The sequence below is a fragment of the Streptopelia decaocto genome, assembly GCF_964273445.1.
Source record: "Streptopelia decaocto genome assembly, chromosome: 4".
Taxonomy (NCBI): domain Eukaryota; kingdom Metazoa; phylum Chordata; class Aves; order Columbiformes; family Columbidae; genus Streptopelia; species Streptopelia decaocto.
The window spans coordinates 12,811,389-12,831,315 of record NC_138658.1 but is presented as its reverse complement, the minus strand read 5'-3'; the positions used below and the strand labels follow the sequence as shown (position 1 = coordinate 12,831,315).

The window sequence follows — 19,927 nt, the reverse complement described above, 5'->3', positions numbered from 1 at the left end:
TTTCCTACAATATGTACAACGTGTGAAGAGATATAATATCTCCCTTGTGAAGCTGTACAGCTGGTGTCTCTCCATAAACTGCCAATTATGGCAGAGTCTGAGCACCTGCATTCAATACCCAGCCTCTTAATACAATAATGAAAAAAAAAGTTTGTAATTCGGGTTTCCTCTTGTGCAGAACATCCAGAACTAATAAGATGTATAAATGAAAGCATTCCATGATGCCGAGGAGAAAAATTAAAATCTGGTCACCAGAGGACAAGCATAAAATATAACTGACCCAGACATTTTAACAACCCAGACAATTTTCATGTTCTTCCTCCCCCCTTTTCTTCCTTCCTCTGAAACAGTTCATTTTAAGCAAACAAAAAGCTTCAACAAGAACACAGATTCATCCCCCAGATTTAAAATTTACATCCAAGCAAATAACAAACTTGACATCTTATTTTAGTGTCATTGCAGCTAACACTTTTGAGGGTGGGAGCAGCTATTTGGGTTGAGTCCTACAGTTTCTTTTTGGTGCAGTCAATTCACATGGGACTCTCACTTAAAAAAAAAAAAAAAACACAAAACAAAACAAAACATAACATGAAATTAAGTCACAGAGAAAGTAAGTAACTGATAGAGATCTCTGCTCCTCATTTCTGTAAACATCTACTCCATCAGGTACTGGTTTAGCGCAGTGGCCGTTTGATGGATTTTAATCATGGTTATCTTTCCTTCATGACATAAGGAATTCTTAAAACCAAACAAGTTTATTTTAAAAATTGAGAGAGAACAGCACACAAAAATGCCCAAGTAGAGCACTGCCTTTAAGGATCATTACTGCCTGTGCTACTAGGAGCACGAGTGAAATCTCAGTCCTCAGCAGTGGGTTTGAAATGCAACAGCCTTGAACCAGAACAGGAATAAAGAGGTCACAGCTTTCCAAACAAAGCCTGAATTCATTTCGGCATGTGCACGCACACGCCACTGCACAGGTCAGCACTTAATTGAAACAATGTTTTACATTAAAACAATAATAAAAAACAGATTGAAAAAAGAAAGCATGATTCTTCCTGTTTCCTCCTGTTATCATAATCATTCTTTCCTGCACTTCGGATTGACCTCTAACCAGAGCGGGGGTGGAGGGGGGGACTCTTATTAACAGGAGGAGGTGATACAGCCAGTGGCTTACAGGAGACAGAAAAGCACATCCTCGTCTGGAGACACTGAAAGATGTATTTAAAGTAAGGAAATGCAGGACAGGGTGCAAAACATGCTGCTAGAAGCGATGCAGCAGCAAAGGAGGTGGAACACTACAGCAAAACCAAGTTTATCGCTACGGAAGTTGTAATGCAGGCGAACTGAAGATTCAACCATAGTACCTCAGAAAACCCCAGGCATCTCAGCTTAGCCCTTGGGTATCTTTAGCATGGGGATGTTTTGGTTTGAGCACATAGCATTGCTGTAAACCTGACTCTGAAGCATTGCCTTCAGTTTTGCTTGCTCCTTTTCTGATGCTATTTCATTCTTAAGGATTAGTGAATGTCAATAGCCTTTCGGCAGAGACTTTTGGCTCAGAAGTGGGTGAGTATGTTTGCCCGGTTTTATTCCAGCCCGAGTCCTGTGTGACGGGAGGAAGGTCACCGAGGTAGTTACCTGTTCCCAGTAAAGGGCACTGGACTGGTCCCCAGGACCGCCCTTTGCAAAGCAGAAACTTAACCTGGAAGTTAACGTGGAAGGCAAAATTTGCAGTAGCGAACACCACCGATTCTCTGTGGAGTATAAATGGAAAACCCCAGTTTAAAAAAAAAAAAAAAAGAAACAAGCAGAATAAGTCACGCATGATTACAAACAATGGAAAATAAACAATTTGTTCCAGTCCGACAACTGTGTGCTCTACCTCACCAACTTATCCTGTCTGTCTAGAACAGAGGAAACTAAGTGGACAGAGCCGGGGGGGTAAGAAAAAACCACCACCAAACAGCAGAACACCCTGTCCTGGTACAGATGATTCTTCTTTGGTACTGGGCTATGCATGAGGTCAATAGCATTGTTTCCCTGTAAGATTTTCTTGCTCATAGCTTGGCTAAGTGTTGGCACATTAGATCATCATCACAAATGTCTGAGCCTAAAAAGAGACCCTGTGACACTGCTATATTTATCAGAGTCTGTGTATGATTATATACTACTGTAAATAATAGAAAGCATCCACTCAAAACGATGAACATATACACTTTAGTTTTCAGAAACAGAATATACACAACACTTGGGGAAATGAATGGAACAAAACAAAATTATTAATTATTAATCATGCATCTTTCACTGCCCATCAGCTATTTCTTCCACAAATACATGTTGTCTGGACTTACAGTGCCAGAATCTTAATACCAGAATTTGTAAGTAGCTTCGAAGAAACTGTAATCATCGTATAAGATTGTTTACAAAAGGAAATGTTTCTTCTTTCCCTGCTCATCTGGCATTTCTCTCTGCAATTATTATAGCCAAACCCAGAAGACGCATACCATTTCTCCCTGTGATAGCTATCAGATCCAACATGATACTCTCCTGTGTGACTGGAAGTGGAACACTTAACAGTGTACGGAAAGATTTCAGTTTCCTAATGGCAGTGTGTGGGGTGCCTTCCTCTACTTTTAGATCTTTACATACTAAACTTCAAAAATGAACAGTTTTATGCACAGAAAAAGCAATTCATACAACTTGAAACCAATTCTGAACTTTAGAAGCTGTAAGAGGAGCATACGTGATTTCTCAGGCAATGGATACAAAAGTTATTCCAGCGTTTAATATTTTTGAGATAAGGAGCTCTTCTGCTTTATATTTGACAATTTCTAACCAGCATGGCTTTCTGCACTCATTCATGACAGCAATCCCAAAATTATACTAGAAAATGTTTTATAGAATGTCAAGTTTCATATACTACAACTCGCATTTATTCTTGAACATATCATAGCCTCATAAACAAAGGGCATTTATATTAGCACTTCATTACACGAGGATATTGGATTATCAGATCCAAGACAAAAATAGAGAAAATGTGTACGTATGTTCTTTGCACTTATGCATGAATATAGAGTAACACAGACAAAGCCTGTTTGCCTAGCAGATGGAAACCTTGCCGTCACCTGGTAAGAACCACTGATCCACAGAGAACGCCCCGCCAGACACATCCTCATCTGTTCAGTCTCATCTTTCACCCTGCGCAGACCCAGCAAACCAGCTCCTGCCCATCGAGGTGAGACAGCGCCAGGCAATAACAGAGCAGCTGGCACGAGCACCGAGACACAGCAGGGATGTGTTGAGGCAAAGCCTCTTTTTCCCTTTACTCCCCAGACGAAATAATGGAACAACAGCACCAGGCAAGTACCTGCTGTCTGTGGACCACCAGCAAGATGTCCTCTGACCTGGAGGCAGGAACCAGCCTTGACAATGGCTGAAAATTCACACGTATTCTTCCATTTGCATCCTAAGAAACTTCTACAGTTTGGAGGGAGGTGTTGGTTTGTTTGATTTTTATTTGTCTTCCCTTCCCCAGTGTAAATAAGTATGGAATCACACCAACAAATTTACCAAGGAATAAAAAACCCACCCATGGATCAGACCTTCATAAATATATCTTTTAACCTTATTTCTTTTTCATTTAACCAACACATGAAATGCATGCTGATTTAGAAAAAATTTCTGGAAGCAGAAACCCTTGCTTTTGCTCTTGAAGCTATGTTCTGCGATCTGTCTCTAGCTGCCAGTGCTATATGGGAAAATCCCTGAAGAACTTTCATATGCTGTTTGCACAGGAAAGATAATGCCCTTAAATCCCATGTAACCATAACACTGCAAATTCGCTCAGCTAACCTGAGCACTAATCTTCTGTAGGGATTACATACGCGATTTATAGCCCTTTGTGAAGAGCTCCGGCATTTGCTGGAACATGTCTACGGAGCTGACTAGATGTTGCTGAGAGGTACGACAGGGGAGGGAAAGGAAGGAAGGAAGGAGGAACTGCATTTTCAAAACTTCTTTCATACAGGAAACAGTTTATTCACAGATCAGGTATGCACACATCATTTATCCTAAGACAATGACAACAAGAGGGAAATAAGGAATACCAGACTGCCCATGTTTCTCGCCTGCTCTCATATGGAGGCGTACCTAACGTAGGGCAAGTCATATGTGCCCTGAAGAAAAACAAGGACTGCCACGTTACCGGAATAGCAAAGGCAGAAAGGCAAGAAGCAAAAGTTAGTGGCTAAATGCTGGCCTAATTGCAATTAGGAATGTTGTCAAGTCAAACTATAGCTAAAAGTTAAAGTCAGGAGACCTATGAAAACTTTGCCTGAAGATATTTAAGCTCTGTCCCCCAGTAGGAGCTATTCAGTCTACATACAAATGCCAACAGTTAATTGATATTACTCCTGCAGAACTAACACAGACATACAAGTTAAGTTACATTTCTTAAGTTACATCTTTTATGATTCTTTAGCAAGTAAATGAAAGAACTGCTTTCAGATCCTAAATTTGCCAATATATATTCCCAGAAAATTATTTGCCTGGACTATGACAGGGAGTCAGAAAACATCAAACTCTTCTCCTATAGTATCACTTCTACACAAATAGCTTAGCTGAAGTATAGTTGTGCTTTTTTTCCCGGAATTAACTAGTATCAGCTATGGAAAACATCCTTTTTTACCCAGATACTGAGAAAACTTGCAACTTTGCGACCTGAATATGAACATCTACTCTAAGCGGGTTAGTTCAGATGTAGTTCTGAAGTCAGCAGAGCAAGATGGAGCGACATGAATCGTAACATGGCCAGTCCCTCCCTACATACTACGAGAGGAATAAAACTCCTATGGACTTTTAGTACAAGCAGAACTGCACCTCAAATGTATTTGAAACTGAGTCTATTACCATTGATGTTCAAGTTACATTTGAAACCAGACTCAGCACAAAAGCAAAAAGGAAAAAATAAAAAGCATAATAATTGCTTCAGATTGATGATGCTGTACTTGAGCTCTAGATGTTCCCATATTATGGTCACTTGAAGAATGTAAGAGCAAAACAATCGATTAAACAATTTTTGAAGAGAACTAGAGAGGGAAACGTTAGCCAAAATTCAAGATATTTTAATCTAGAAAAAAAATGTGTCAAATTAAATGCTACCTACAAAAACACAAAGTGGCATAAATGAATATCAGACACTTCATAAAAACACAAAACAGAAGGAAATGAAAAACAAATGTGATTCCAAAATTTAAAAAATATATACATATGTGTATGTGTGTATATATATATATATATATAAAAATAAAACTTCCAAGTCAACACAGGGGAACAAGCAGCTCAGACCATTGTAGAAAAAAAACAAGCCTATAGGATTACTTAGAAGATCATGGACTGCAGAGTGTCTTCAAAAGTCAGTTTAGTCTTGGTCAAATCATTTTCATCCATTCAAAGCTTCTGCACACAGAGCTGAGGCCACCCCGTTACTAGGAGGCCCCCAGTGCCTGGCACAGCACTCCCACCCAGCTCAGCACCCCAAGAGCCTGCAGCACCCCAGGGACACCAAACCCAACACACGTCGCTCATGTCACACGCCTTGGAGCTGGGTTAACGACACGGCTTTGATTCCAGGTCTAGAAATTAAACAGAGACCACGCAGAACTGTCTGTTCCTGCCAAAGCTCAGCCAATGACCCAGCCTAAGAAATTCATTCTGTTCTTAAGCAAAAATGACATAACACTAAATTTTCAGGAACTGCAAGCTGAGGAATGATGTTCTGGCTGCCACTGACAGGCAGCAGCCTACACAGGTGGGGCTGCACTGGTGTCCTGCACCCCACAAACCACACAGCTCCTTTTGGGGCTGAACCTCCAACCCATTCAAATGCACAAGTCCCTATACGCATTGCCACATATGAATAATATCATTCCTTCTGTATCACTCAAGCTGCAGAAGCAAGAACATGGTCTCCAGCTGCCAAGGAGGTTAATTTAGAATATTGTCAATAGTTACTGATCAACTCTTCAGAATATATCCAGTCTTTCCTGCTTATATAAATATCAGCAGACAGAATGGGATGTGCTCTAAACAGACTATTAAGTACTCAACCCACGACTGTGTATATGAAGTCAGCAATCCCATCATCCAATTAACTGCAAGCCAGTTTCAGATAAACAAATACTTAAAATTAATTATGATGAAACCCAAAAGTTCGTGTGCCCTGACTGCAGTAAGTGCAATGTTTTTCATATAAAATCAAAAAACAGGTACCATTATCAAACAAGAAAAAAGCTAAAGATCATATATAAGAAAAAATAACCACAAAAAGCAACATAATGCGCACCAGTGTATCTTCAGAGAGGCAAACACAGCAAGACTTTTTCTCTCTGGATACAATCACACTAAGGAAACATCTGTGCACTCAGCAGAGACACAGGGGAAAACATATTCAGAAATTTTGCAATCGCATCAGAACGATGCTGAACCAAAGTGGAAGGGTGAGAATCTAACCCAATGCAGCTAAAATAATAATAATTTTTGTGGAATCTTGAGAAAGTAATTGAACTAATTTACACGTCTAATACAGCAATTCTAAAATCAATTCCGACTCTGTCAAGATTTTGGGGTAGGGGGATGAATCCTAAGAAAGAGGGCAAGGGATCCCACAGACAAGAACAAGGTCAAGCGCTCCACTCTGTCTCAGGCACGTTCCTTCAAGCTGCTCAGTGACATCCAGATGTAGCCAGTTGTGCACAAAAGCCACCATTCTGAGTTGATGCTCCAGGAAAGAATCCAACACCACATGTTACAAAGTGTGTCCAAAAAAGCCACATTGCTTCGTTATGTGTGCGTGCAAGAAAGGACACATCTGTTTATAACCTGTTAAGATGCCAAACTATGTCAATTGCTTTGGTTTAAAAACAGCTTCAAAATGACAGAACGCAGTACAAACTTAAAACTCACAAATGCTGAAGATGTAGACAGGAATTTCTTGGTCTTGTTACACTGTAAATTAGCATGATGGAACACAGTATCAGGAAATTCAGATGTTCCAGTCCATATATTCATTTGTAGCATTACTTCTATATCATGTCTGGACTTCTCAGGGCATTTTAAAATCCAGTGTTATGCCATTTCTGAAAAAAACTTCTAAATTCCATAAGAATAATTCTTTTTGTATTGACCATCTATGTTATTGATATATATATATATATATATATAAAAACCTGCATGACCTTTTTATAAAAAGGCAAGCAGCCTTTCCTTCCCATGGGAACCAGTATTCAGTTAGATAATGCAGTACCAGACCATTTGCAACAGCAGAGTTTCATTCTTTTTCTGTGCTACAATAAAAGAAAAAAACAACGACACAGACATGGTATTTTCAGTCACTTTCCAGCAGGGAATAAAATAATTACAGCACATCAATCAGTGCTTTCTTTTTAAAATCTGCAACTGCAATCAGTTAATTTGAAAACAAACAATCCCATTGCCTTGGTCATCAACTGCCTTTGTCAAAATCTACACTTTCAATAAGTGTTTCAGCCCATATTACTACATGTAGGATCATAATCCAAGAAAAATATTTACATGTATTGCACATCCCCACCAGAACTCGGGTCCAAATTGTTTTGGGAAAGGTTCAGACTGAAGCACAAAGTTCGTGGCTTACAGAAAGGATAGATATTCCTGATGCCCTAACACTAGGCTGTTTCATCCAGACTGTGTCTGAGCTGAAATGATGAGCTCAAACTTGTGATACAAGGCTGAGAAGCCACATATTGAACGCAGTGTTTGTCTAATTGAAAGCCCAGTCAGAGGCTGGTCCTCAGGGTGCACAGAGACTCACTGTTAATCACATTAGCCCAAACAGCTCACGTTTCCTGCAGGTGGCCAGGCGACCAAAACTGCAGAAGCTGGGGAAGAAAAACAGGTCTAACAAAGAGACATTCCTGGGCTTCAGGGAAATTTACTTCCCCATCAATTACAGGAAAAACCAAAAAACTGAGGAGCCAGCCCTTCAATTGCCTAATTTCTTTTTTTCTTTTTTCTTTTTTTTTAAATATAATGCCAGTGTATTGCAGAGACTCTTTTTTGGGCCATAAATAACTTATAAATAACTTTTTGGGGTCCCCTAAATAACTTATAGCTTTACAGATCTAATATCTCCATATAATACATATTCAGAGCTATCAACTAAATAGCATAAAGACTCTTCATCCTAGCTGCACTATTCATCAGAACTCAGGGATAATAAAAAGGCCAAATTAATACCATAGACTATAAGATCTCTAGACAACAGGACTCTTAAAATTATGAACAAAAGACAACAGACCACATCATACGTCTATGCAAGTGGCTTCACCGATTCAGCAGAGTAGCACTGATTCATACTGGTCAAAGACGCAGCTAAAGCTTTATTTCCATCACATTTTTTGGAACAGGCAGCTGAAGCCAGCGAACCATTATAATCCTAAAGGCTAAGCAAGGTGATAGCTTTAACTGTATCACAATCAGACAATTTGAAAAACTTTGTTGCAAAACAAAGCGATTAGTGCTTCTTTCACAAGAGTCTCAAAGTTTCAGTTTCAATACGACATCCTTACTGGAACCAAATAGATGTTATTGCAAGAGAGACCACTGTTTAAACAAAGACATTTATTCTTCCTCTCCTCATGATGCTATCTTATCATAGTCCAAGTGTTTTGTATCAGCACACTGAAATCATGTGTAATGAACAAGGATGTTCAAGATAAATTCTAAGAGTTACAAAGCAAATACTTCCTTTCTCTGTAAACAATATGACTGAACCCACTTCTTGAAGAAATCAAGCTATATTTATATTCACCCTGTTGAAATGCTACAGGCAGCCATAGAAGGGCAAGTTTATAATAAATTGCTATATTTGGAAACCTTTGTTGCTAAGCATCTTCTAACATTCAGTACAGTTTATACCATTCATGTCCCTGCTACATAATTAACATTTCATATGTTTCTCCAAAAAAGTGCAGTGCTTATATTTGTTGTTAAATTAAAACCATTATAATTTTTAAGGGAATTTAATAAAAGACTGTGTGGCCAATTAATTAAAGCAGAAACAAGAAGATCTTAGGGGTATACAAACACTGACATTATATGCAAGGATATGGCAGAGTCAGTCTTCTTAAACACTGCCTCTACTTGAGATAAAACAACTCAGAATGCAGCTGTTCACACTACAATGTAGTCTACTAAATAATTTAGGACGCAGTAGACCTCTCCTAGTCTTATTGACTTTCTCAGCTGCACACATAACTAAATCCTTTTCTTGTCATGAATTCTGTGCATGTGAATCCCTCAGAGGGTACCTGAGTCCCCACGAGCCTCCCACGAGGAGCCCAGTGCAAGCTGATGTCCATGGGATGTGGTCCAGTGCCCACCGAGGTATTCACAGGTTTCCTTACTATGCCGTTAACCTATATGAAAGGTTACAAGAGCAAGCAACACGCAGCTAATTGGGGAAATTACAAACACACTACTGGCAGTAGAGAATCAGAGCAAAAGCCAGTTTCTCCAATGTAGTCATTACAGAGAATGTAACCTTGAACACAGGTTAAGTGTATCTATCCTGAAAAGCACTGCATGTAATCTAGTGATGCTTGCCATGTTAGAAATACCAGCTTTACTTTTAATTTTGCTGGACTGATCATAAGCAATCTCTTAGTTATTTGTAAAATGGAAAACAACATCTTGCTTAACATGCGAGACAGGGATATGAGTACTTTGTGCAACAATGAAGGCTGAGGTAGACACACATCGAGAATTGACGGCTGCCGCTGTTGGCAACTCTTCCAGCAGTAACTGTGAGCTTCACGATACCTAGCATTTTTTGTATAAACGATCACATAATTTTGTAGTTTTGTTTTATGAAAGGCTAGAACTGTATCTTTAGTAAATAGGGTATTGAAAGAAAAATCCACTAATATTTTAAAAATTCGGCAGATCAAATAAAAATGTCCTTAGCTGATGATTATGTCTATCTATATAAAAATATTTCACAGGTGTTCGGTCATAATACCCCCTTTGGAAAAGTCCAGAGCACACTGCAAAGATTCTGCAGGTGTCTTGTCCACTTTTCCTCTCCTTGTCCATTCCAGCACACACACCACCACAGTTCTGTACACACCAAATAAACAGAGGCCTAAAAACATTCAGTGCAAGCTGAGCATTAAAGGCTCCTAAAACTTCTTAGTGACTTCCATGAAAACACACAAAGTTGCTCAACAGAACAGAAAACTTGCCTCTCTGACCCCAGGAGAACCACTAAGCCATTCTTGCACCGGAGAACAAACAAGTTCTGCCAAGAAAACAGGTGGACTATGTTTAACTCTCCAACAGCTATTTACTTTTCATTAACACAAGTTCTTCAGAATTGTATAGAAGACAAACATCAAAGCTTTTATAATACAGTATTTAGGAAACCTGACTACAGATGCAAAAGTGAAAGATTTGCCCATCATAGTCCTACAATTGCTACATTTACTGTGTGACATTAATTACTACACCATGGTTTATATAAGCAGTATACACACAATATTATACATGTGCTAAAAAAACAGAGTTGAAGTATAAAGATAAGGAAGGATGAGTCCTTTGGAAATTATCTAAACTTGGTATGAAGAATATAAACATATTTAGCTCATAAACTTCCAGGCTTTCGAGCCACGTATGAAGTACCTAAAGCTACAAATGGGGTAACCAGGACTCAGTCTCCCAAAGACCACTACTGCGGTACAACTGGCAAGCAACAATAATCTTGTACTGAAAACTGGATGTGTATTGCTGAGTTCAGAATTTCTGCTTCTGAATTAGTTTCCATGTTGTACGTGTATTTATACACACATCATGTATGAAAATGACACAAGTAACCTTAAAATCTGTGAAAGAACTCAACTCTGATATTGCCTAAATATTAGGCATTTTGGTTGTCTAGAAATGCACACCAGTAGTCTTAACTATAGGTCTATATCAGGTTTTACGCTGTAATAAATACAAATTATTACGTTCAATTCTGAGCCCCACATTACCAAAAGGTTATTGACAAACTGGAGGGAGTTCAGAGAAAAATCAACATAACTTCTCAGAAGGCAGGAAGGACTTATTTATGAGGAAAGATTAAAAGAGCTAAATATTTATAGTTTGGCTCAGTAATGAATGAGGAGGTAGGGGACATGAGAACAGCCTAGAGATATCTGAAGGGTGTAAACACTAAGGAGGGAGAGTGAACATGTTCTACAAGGATGTAAATAGAATGAATGGCATAAAACTAAACAAGGAAAACTCAGGCTGAATATCAGAGAGCATTCCTGGACAGCAAGCTATCTTGGCCCACGGCACAGTTTCTTAAGTGAAGCAATACAAGCCCATTGCTTGGAACAACAAACAAGACTAGACAAAACACTGGAAAATTTGCCACATGGAATAATCCCACTCTCCTGAGGAGAAATATAAAAGTTCGTCTTTTCTAAGTTTAACTCCAGTGAAAGCAGTAATATTTTACAAGGTGTTGAAAACTTAATATAAAAAATAGATATCAAGAGCTTAACCAGAAAAAAGACTGCAGCTAAGAACGTTCCTTAACCACAAGCAACTTAAATTCATTTTAAGTAATCCTTTGACTGACTCATGCTTCTTCAACTCTTTGAAAAGGGAAAATACTTGTGGACTGCAAAGAGTTAATGACGCTGGACTGTATTTTCCCCAGCAGAGGTCACTACAAGTTAACAAATAACGTGGAAATAGACCAGCATGGATTCGGGCTTCAGGAAAGAAGATCCATAGAAAAGAGACACCCTCCTTCCCAGCACAGGATGTGGGTGCAAAGCTCCCAGATGACAGCATGTCCTGCAATCAGTAGCAGGTAGATGCCAGAAGTTTTGGGTCTACATAGTGCGTAATGTTCAATTTACACAACATCCAGAATTTATTTTCTAAAAGGCCCTCATGAAGCGGGTAAATATTGCCTGCGTACAGCTGGATAATGAAGTGCCCGGGATTGATGTGTGCATCGCAAGGCTGGGTCATGTTTGGAACCGAAACCACAACACACTCCACTGAAAGTTTTAGATTACATTAGTTAAGTATTTACTATGTGAGGACTGTGACACATGCAGACTGACAGGCTTCCAAAAACAGAGAGGAAGCAAAACAAAAAGGAAGTTTATCTGTGTTGTTGTTGTTTGTACATATTTGTTTTCAAAAAACTGTTTGCTAACTTAAAACAGAGCTTAAAAGACAAGCAAAGCCAACAGAAGAGCACTATAAAAAGAACAGTCCATGTCCATACATATTTTTTCTTCATGATCCATACTGAAGTCCACAAATGCACATTTGAGAACTATCTCAAAAATCTGGGCAACTGGTAGGTAAAATCCTTGCTGTTCCAGGTGCCATCACCCCTGATAAAACTTCTGTCATCTAATAGCTAATTCTGATGCAAGAATTAACTGCACTGTGCCACTGCCAGAGGAAGCTGTCCCAGTGCCAAAGGAAATAAAAGTAACCGGCACATACAGCAAACATATATTTGCCAGCTACAGGAGAGCAAATATGCGTAAGCAGAGCTGAAGAGTCGTATTTTGACTAGACTGCTTTAAAAGGCTGCTCATGGGCAGATTTAACATCCAACACTTAAAACCACGTAGACGCATTCTAGCAAAATGTACAAATTGATAGAGCATACTTTTAATATTTCATCCAACGAAAACAGAATTGAACTCATGTTTAAGTATTCCTTGGAACGTACTGAACCCTGGCTGCATGATATGCGGATAATGCTTCAGGCCTGTACGGGCGGCCAAGGGACACTTTCCAGACCCCAGCCCAGGGTGAGCTGCTCTCCAGCTCTCCCAGCCCCACCGCACAACCCGCCCCAGGTGCCTGCAGCCCCACAGCCCCACCTCTGCAGGTAGATGACACACAGGCACAAAACAAGGAAGGAAACCACTGTAAACACACTCAGGCCAACAGTCTCAACGTCCTGGGAACCAGGGCCCACAGGACAAGCTCTCTAGCCTGAGTGACTTGGGATTATTGTATGGAAAGAATAGGCTGCAGAGGCTAGAGCAGAAAAACTCAGAGATATGCCAGTTAACTCATTAAACCACTGGTAAGCTGAGGGACAGCTAGCTACCTTCTATATTAGAAATGGCACAGGGATTCCCCACTGTTATTAATCTTAACATTTGGTTTTAAAATCTATTAATACTCGATTCATAATTTATTAATAATATTCATAATATAATTAATAATTTATTCATACTTAATAAAGTTTTTCTGATCTGCTCAGGAACAGATAGGTGTTTCTCATATTCCATGCTTTGTTATGTTTTTTTTTTGACATAAAAATTAATTAACTCTCATTATTTTAATAGCTATTAGTACAGACTATGGATTTTTAACTTTTTTAACCAAAATAAGGAGACTAAAGTAAGATCCTAAATAAGCTACACAAACCCTTACCTGCTTCCTTGCACAGGGCTGCCAAGTCTGCACCCACGTAACCATGTGCGCTATCGGCCAGTTGCACCAGCTCTGCTGCTGTGAGTGAATGGGGAACTTTCTTCAGAAGCTTTTGGAGTATGTCCAGACGGTCCTGGGCATTAGGAATCCCAATTTCTATCTCCTTATCAAAACGCCCGGGTCTGCGCAGCGCTGCATCCAGTGCGTGAGGACGATTAGTGGCCCCAAGGACCAAGAGCTGCCCTTCGCTGCCCTCCTGAACACATCAAACGATGCAAAATATTAATTTTAAAATACAATCAAATGTCATGCAGGTTATAAACATACTTCTTGCTTACTTTTCACAATTACTACACATGCTAAAACCCTGATGCTATGTCTAAAGGAACAAAGCAAACTTTTCATAATATATACCCAATGTGATCCCACCCAATCTATCCCTGCAATTTAGCAATATTATAGGCTGTATGTACATAGAGATAATACAAGAGAAACTTCACTCCAAATTCCCTCATCCCAGTGCCTCCCACTCTAACCCCCAAGAACCTGATTTCCTATCTCAGGAAAGTAAGCTAAAAGGCACAAGAACACACACAAAAAAAGTATCAACGGATCTTGAATAAACAAGGTTGGGAAACGAATCATTTAAGGTACCAAAAACAGCAGAGACAGGAGGTTATAAAGCTTCCTGTAGGTTCAGTAGAAAAAGTAAGGTCAGTAATCCTGACCAATTTCCTCATGCTCTGCTTTTTCACTTTTAGAGTGAGGCAAAATCAGTTCAGAGGTCTCTTGTCGTGCCATTCTCTTTTTAAGAATGAATCACTTTCTCCGGGAAGAATGTCCATCAGCCTTTGCCATCAAAAATATGTTCTGCCTGTGAACAACTCCAGACTGTGCAGCTCAAACTATTAGGCACGAAAATAATTATAAACTTGCAGATTACATAAACAGCAGAGATTGATTTTCATATTGTGGACAGAGTTCTTTCATCTTTTCTGCTAATAATTAGAAAACAATAGATGGGAGATGGGCAAACTTTATGGACGTAATCCATAACATACTTAATTAAATTTACTGTTTCTTCACTAGGCTTTTGTTTATATCCTAAATATTACTATAGCAATCTTGAAATAGCTGTTGTTGCTTTTAATGACGCATCCTACATACCATCAGAAGTATTTTGACAACTTTGATTTCAGAGCAATTAAAAATACCTGGGCTGTCACTAAAATTTCAGTTTTATCTCCAAAACTACGAGAGTGAGGAAAGGCAAAGGAAAGACAGTGAATGGAAGAAAACTTACTTTCCTTTAATTTGACAGTTATCAGGAGACACGTTTCCCTCCTATGTCTTTTGCTTAGCACCCAATAAAGCATTAGATTACTATATAAAGTCTCACATAAGCCTATTTTCTGCATTATAGAAGAAAAATTATTTTGTTCAGCTAGTCCCCATACACATTAATTGTCTCACGGCAGTCTACTTACTGAGCCAATGCCATCCATTAATGTCAGCAATGAAGCAACAACTCTCTTTTCAACTTCATTCTGAGCCCCTTCTCTCTTTGGACAGAGTGCATCCAACTCATCTATAAATATAATGGAGGGGCGACTGGGAAAAAAAAGGGGGAGGGAGGGGAGAAATGTTAAGGTGCTCAGAAAGATTTAAAATGTCAAGGCAAAGAAGTGCAAAGCTGTTTACAGAAAACACCCAGCTCCTATGAAAATTAACAAGCATCCCACTCTTTCAGGCAACTGAAAGTTCCAACCTTGAATATGGTGTTACTCAAAGAGATAATTAAAATGACTAATGTATTAGACAACTAATACCTTTAGGATGACCTACCAACCTACTTTTCTGTGACTCTCACCTGAAGACCCAACACTAAATATTCTGACTTCACAAGTAAAAAGACAGCATTTTATTTGCCACCTCTACAAATAAAGGACGTGTTATTCCTTTGCTGATGTATTATGAACAACAACCACCTGGAAGTCTGAGGTCTGCCTTAACCGGGTCTCACAAATGTGGGCAGAATGCCACCCTGATCCAGAGACAACCTAGTACCAACACTAGCTCATTTTGAGCTGGCTTCCATGTCTCAGCACAGAACTACTTTGCTCTCCAAAGATAAAACTAGACAGAAGAATCTGGATCCGGGTGAAACTGTGGCTCACGCTTCCATCTGCTGAAATAAGTGTACAATACGCTAACGATAGAGACCGAGCAATTTGGCACCATCTGTAACAGTCCCTTAAAAAGGGTAGTGTCCAAAAGCGTTTAATAGGCATACTAGAATTTCACTGTTTTCCTTCTAGCTAAGCTCTATATAAACAAATTTATTTCCTTTTAAAAACCACTGCAGGAAAAAATTACAATTCAAAGATTCTTGCAAATGTTTTTCCTTAAAGAACATTAACACTAGAACCAATACCGCAAATAAGCGAGCACGAATAAAATTATCCAAAAGAACATACCGCAGTGAGGCTTCAGCAAATATCTGACGTAATCTTGATTCAGACTCCCCATAAAACCTATAATAATTAAAATATTTTAATAAAAAACATTTTTGGGGCTTTTCTGAGCAACTTGGAAAATTACTGGGCATGTGTTCCAAAAAGTCACAGTCCACCCTTTCCAAGTCCCAAAGTACAGGCAAATCTACAATAAGCTTTATTTCCACAAGGACAAGACATTTAGGTAAAACAGGGCACTTGCAAAGACATAACCATCTTGTAACTAGAAAAAAGGTTAAAAGGAAAAGCTTATCTCGTCTCTGTTAGAAACAATTCTATCTGTATTTTTAAAGAAAAAAAAGTGGTTCCCTGAAGACATTAATCTGTGCAGTCATCTTTTAATTTCAAATACGCTTTAACAGGTCACTGTTCTTGTTGCAGAACTAACACACAATTGCAGATGCAGTTTTAGTCCCCTTTTTAATTTAGTCCATGCCTTGCACAAATTTCTTGGCCAAATCCAATGAACCTCTTATGACAAGAAGAAACATAAGCCCTACTTGAGAGAGCCCTTTCCTGTCTGTTTTTGACTCTTGGGCAGACAGCACGTAGCCAGTTCTACAGGGAGGATGGAGGACACCCAGTGGATAGATGCCAGTACGGATTTGGGGCTAACATCTTTACAGAACTAATGAAAATAAATTGGGTAGACTTACTTGCTTATTATTTCAGGACCGTTGATAACAGTAACGTGAGCACCAACCTCACTTGCAATGGCTTTGGCAATCATAGTCTTCCCAGTCCCCGGAGGGCCGTACAACAGCACCCCTCTGGGAGGAGGGATCCCTTTAAACAAGCACAGGCACACAAACAGAGGAGAAGGTTAGTTGTGATAAATAACACCGGACTGAACAACCTCCACTTGCACATTTCACTGCTCCAGTTATTACTGGTTATAACTTGGCCTCAGCAGTAACTTCTTTAATCAGCATGTCATTTTGATAAAATTGCATGCTTTCAGGGGGAAGACAACTCTCATATGGCATCTATGTTTTTTAAAGTCCAAATGATCCTGTTTACATTCCTATATTTTTCAGAAGTTTGACATTATCATTCTCCCTATGCTTTCTGGTGTGTTTGGGTTTTTTTCCAAAACGTTACTGGTCTGCATCATTATTACAAATTCCCAACATCAGAAAACCACATCTGTTCAACACTCCAAATGATTTCAGAACTACTACAAGGCTTGTTTTAAGAACACTTAGAAAAAAATGAAAAATACACATCAAAATGACGAATTTGCTTCTTTAATGGCAAATGTTGAGAGCTGAAACAGCCAGAACTATTCAGGCACAAAACATAAGGGACACTAGAAGAACAAGGGACTATTGTGTAGAGTTAAAACTGGACAGAAACTGTAGGTAAGTGCATGAAGTAATATTATGATCCCAGGTAAATAGCCAAAAAATAAAAGCTTCAGAGCAGCAAAGCCGAATTAAATGGGCACAAAGTAAAACGTGAAAAATTAGAAAGGAAGAAGAACAGACAAGCATTTGACAACGGATTGACCCAGGCACAAAGGTATTCCCGAAACACAACCAAGAAACATCAGTTCGGTACTGCAATTGCACACAGGGAATGATGCTTGAAGGGCAGGTTGCCACATTCCCGTGGTGACAGAGAAGAATAGAGCTGGAGTGGACAGAAAGCCTGACTGTCAGGAACTAATATACTCAAAATGAAAAAAATTACCTGCTAACTGACAGAGGATGGAAATAGCGTCTTTACAGACAGGTTACTTCACAACAGTGCATTAAAACATGTGCTGCTCCCTCATGTGGTGTCTCTGGTACTGGCAAGAAAAGGAGCTGCTGCACCAGAGGAATCAGCTCAACCCGCAGCCTCGCTTCCCACCAGCAGACAAGGACTCTCAGCGTCTGGACGGTTACTAAAGGTTTGTAACTGGTGAGGAAATATCATCATCTTTCATGTAATTAGTATAACAAAGAATGTGATCAGGTACTTTAGGGACTAATGCTGAAGCAACCTTTCAGCTAACACAAAACGTGCGGTGATGCTGAGGTTGGAGGTCAGCGAACTGAGCTGGACCACATAGGGATGAAGACACCTCACGCCATCCCACTGACACCTGCCAATGATGCCCAAGCAACACACACAGAAAGAGCCACCTGCGTGTCATGGAAATTGTCCCAGCGATCACTGAAATCACCTCCTCTCTAAAGCATGTGTGTGGGAAGAGGTAAGGCAGAGAAATAAAAGCCTCAAAGACATGATACGAAAGAAATATTTATAGGTAAGAGCCCTGTCTCACAGTGATGCACACCTAGACAGTACAAAGAGCAGACATGCCTGCTTTATGTACATATCCATTTGTGATAAATGCACAGTACAGAGTTTCATCTTGGTCACAAATAACCTCTAAGTTCATATATATGTTAGATACAACTTTATATATGGCAATGGTAATCATGTTAGTTTTTCCACCCTGTAATTCCATACTAAACACACTAAGAAGTTTGAGTAAACAGCCCCAAACACTCCCTTAAAATTTTGCAGGAACCCTACAACACACAGAGATAAAAACAGCAGAAGAACTTATCTGAATTTTTCTCACCTTAAAAAAAATAATTAGTTGACTCTACCAAAAAAGTTAAAATTTTACGAAGACACAAACATTTGCACCTTTCAAATGCCAGACTATATAAACCTTTCCTATTTGCAATAAGTTCTGCTTATGCATACCCAAATTTTCTTAGAGACACATATTTCTTTCTTACTCAATTATTTTTCGCACAAGCTGATCATAACATCCTCACAGTACCCATAGAGCATAATCATAAAACAGTTTGACATTTTTGGACACACAAGTACACCAGATTAACGTTACATAAAATTCAGTGCATATTCCTGGAAGAATAACTTTTGGGTTTTTGTTGTTTGTTTTTTAAAAAGCCATGTTAAAGATGAAAAACTAATATCAAATGAAGAAAGCCAACTCTTAAGCATCATACCATAACTCTTGAACAGTTCAGCTTGCTTCATGGGCAGTTCAACAGTTTCTCTAATAGTTCTGAGCTGGCTGCTTAGACCTCCTATCATATCATAGGTGACTCGGGACTCACAATCACCGTCTTCTGCTACGCTGGTCCTTGTTTCAATAAAATTGATTCTAGTTCTTGAAGAAATGAAATAAAACGTGTCTGTACTGCTCACTGCTCCAGTTTTGCCGGTTAGCAGGAGTCCCTCACTGTCACCTTTCCCCGCCAGCTCCAGGTCATCAGTGAGGTCTGCACCACCTCCCTTGCTGTAGGTTTCATCTCCCTGACCAGAGTCTTGACCACTGGCTGCCACAGCAGGGCTGGGTGTAACTGGCGAACCTGGATCCATCGGTTTGCTTGGTGTGCTCGTACATTCAACCTCTGGGCTACCGTCGATGTCCATCTTGCTGAGCTGCAAGGACAAATCTAGCGAACTTGTCTCCAAATCGGATCTTTCAAGGTCCGGCTCGGGCATTTCACTGGGAACGGCGCTGCCCTGGGCAGTCAACTCTGCACCATCGGTTCCTTTCACTTTCATCACCACGATGTTACAAAGTTTGCCATAGAAAGTGAAAGCCAAGAGGTTTCCTGGCAAAACTATTTTCCCATCTATGAGAGAGGATTAAAAAAGGAAAAAGAAGACAGATGATGAAATTTCAGTCTAGTTTGGCAGCAATAACATTCAGGCATTCATATAATTCTTAATCAGGAAGTCTGAAGAGTGATTATAAATTAACCTAACCAAAAAACCCTAATCTAGGCAATTTCAAGGTAATTTCAGGTAATTCAGACGATCCTTTTGTACACAAGCAGACTGTACTGGATAAACATTTGTATCTAATACTAAGCTCATCATTAATTTGAGCCTTTTAAATTTCATACAGCATACACAGGGAGATTATGGAATTA

At 39.4% G+C, this 19,927-nt stretch overlaps 1 protein-coding gene across 2 annotated transcripts in view; it reads right to left on the bottom strand.

Moving 5' to 3' along the window:
- The window catches only part of AFG2A (AFG2 AAA ATPase homolog A), a 199,364-nt gene that overhangs the window by 173,440 nt on the left and 5,997 nt on the right, over positions 1-19,927 (bottom strand). For both annotated transcript variants that reach the window (XM_082050673.1, XM_082050674.1), the window contains exons 5-9: positions 18,992-19,627; positions 16,676-16,805; positions 15,981-16,037; positions 14,991-15,114; positions 13,504-13,759 (exon numbers count right to left, since the gene is read on the bottom strand). In XM_082050673.1, coding sequence (XP_081906799.1) covers positions 13,504-13,759; positions 14,991-15,114; positions 15,981-16,037; positions 16,676-16,805; positions 18,992-19,627 — 1,203 coding nt within the window. The remainder of the gene's footprint in view (positions 1-13,503; positions 13,760-14,990; positions 15,115-15,980; positions 16,038-16,675; positions 16,806-18,991; positions 19,628-19,927) is intronic.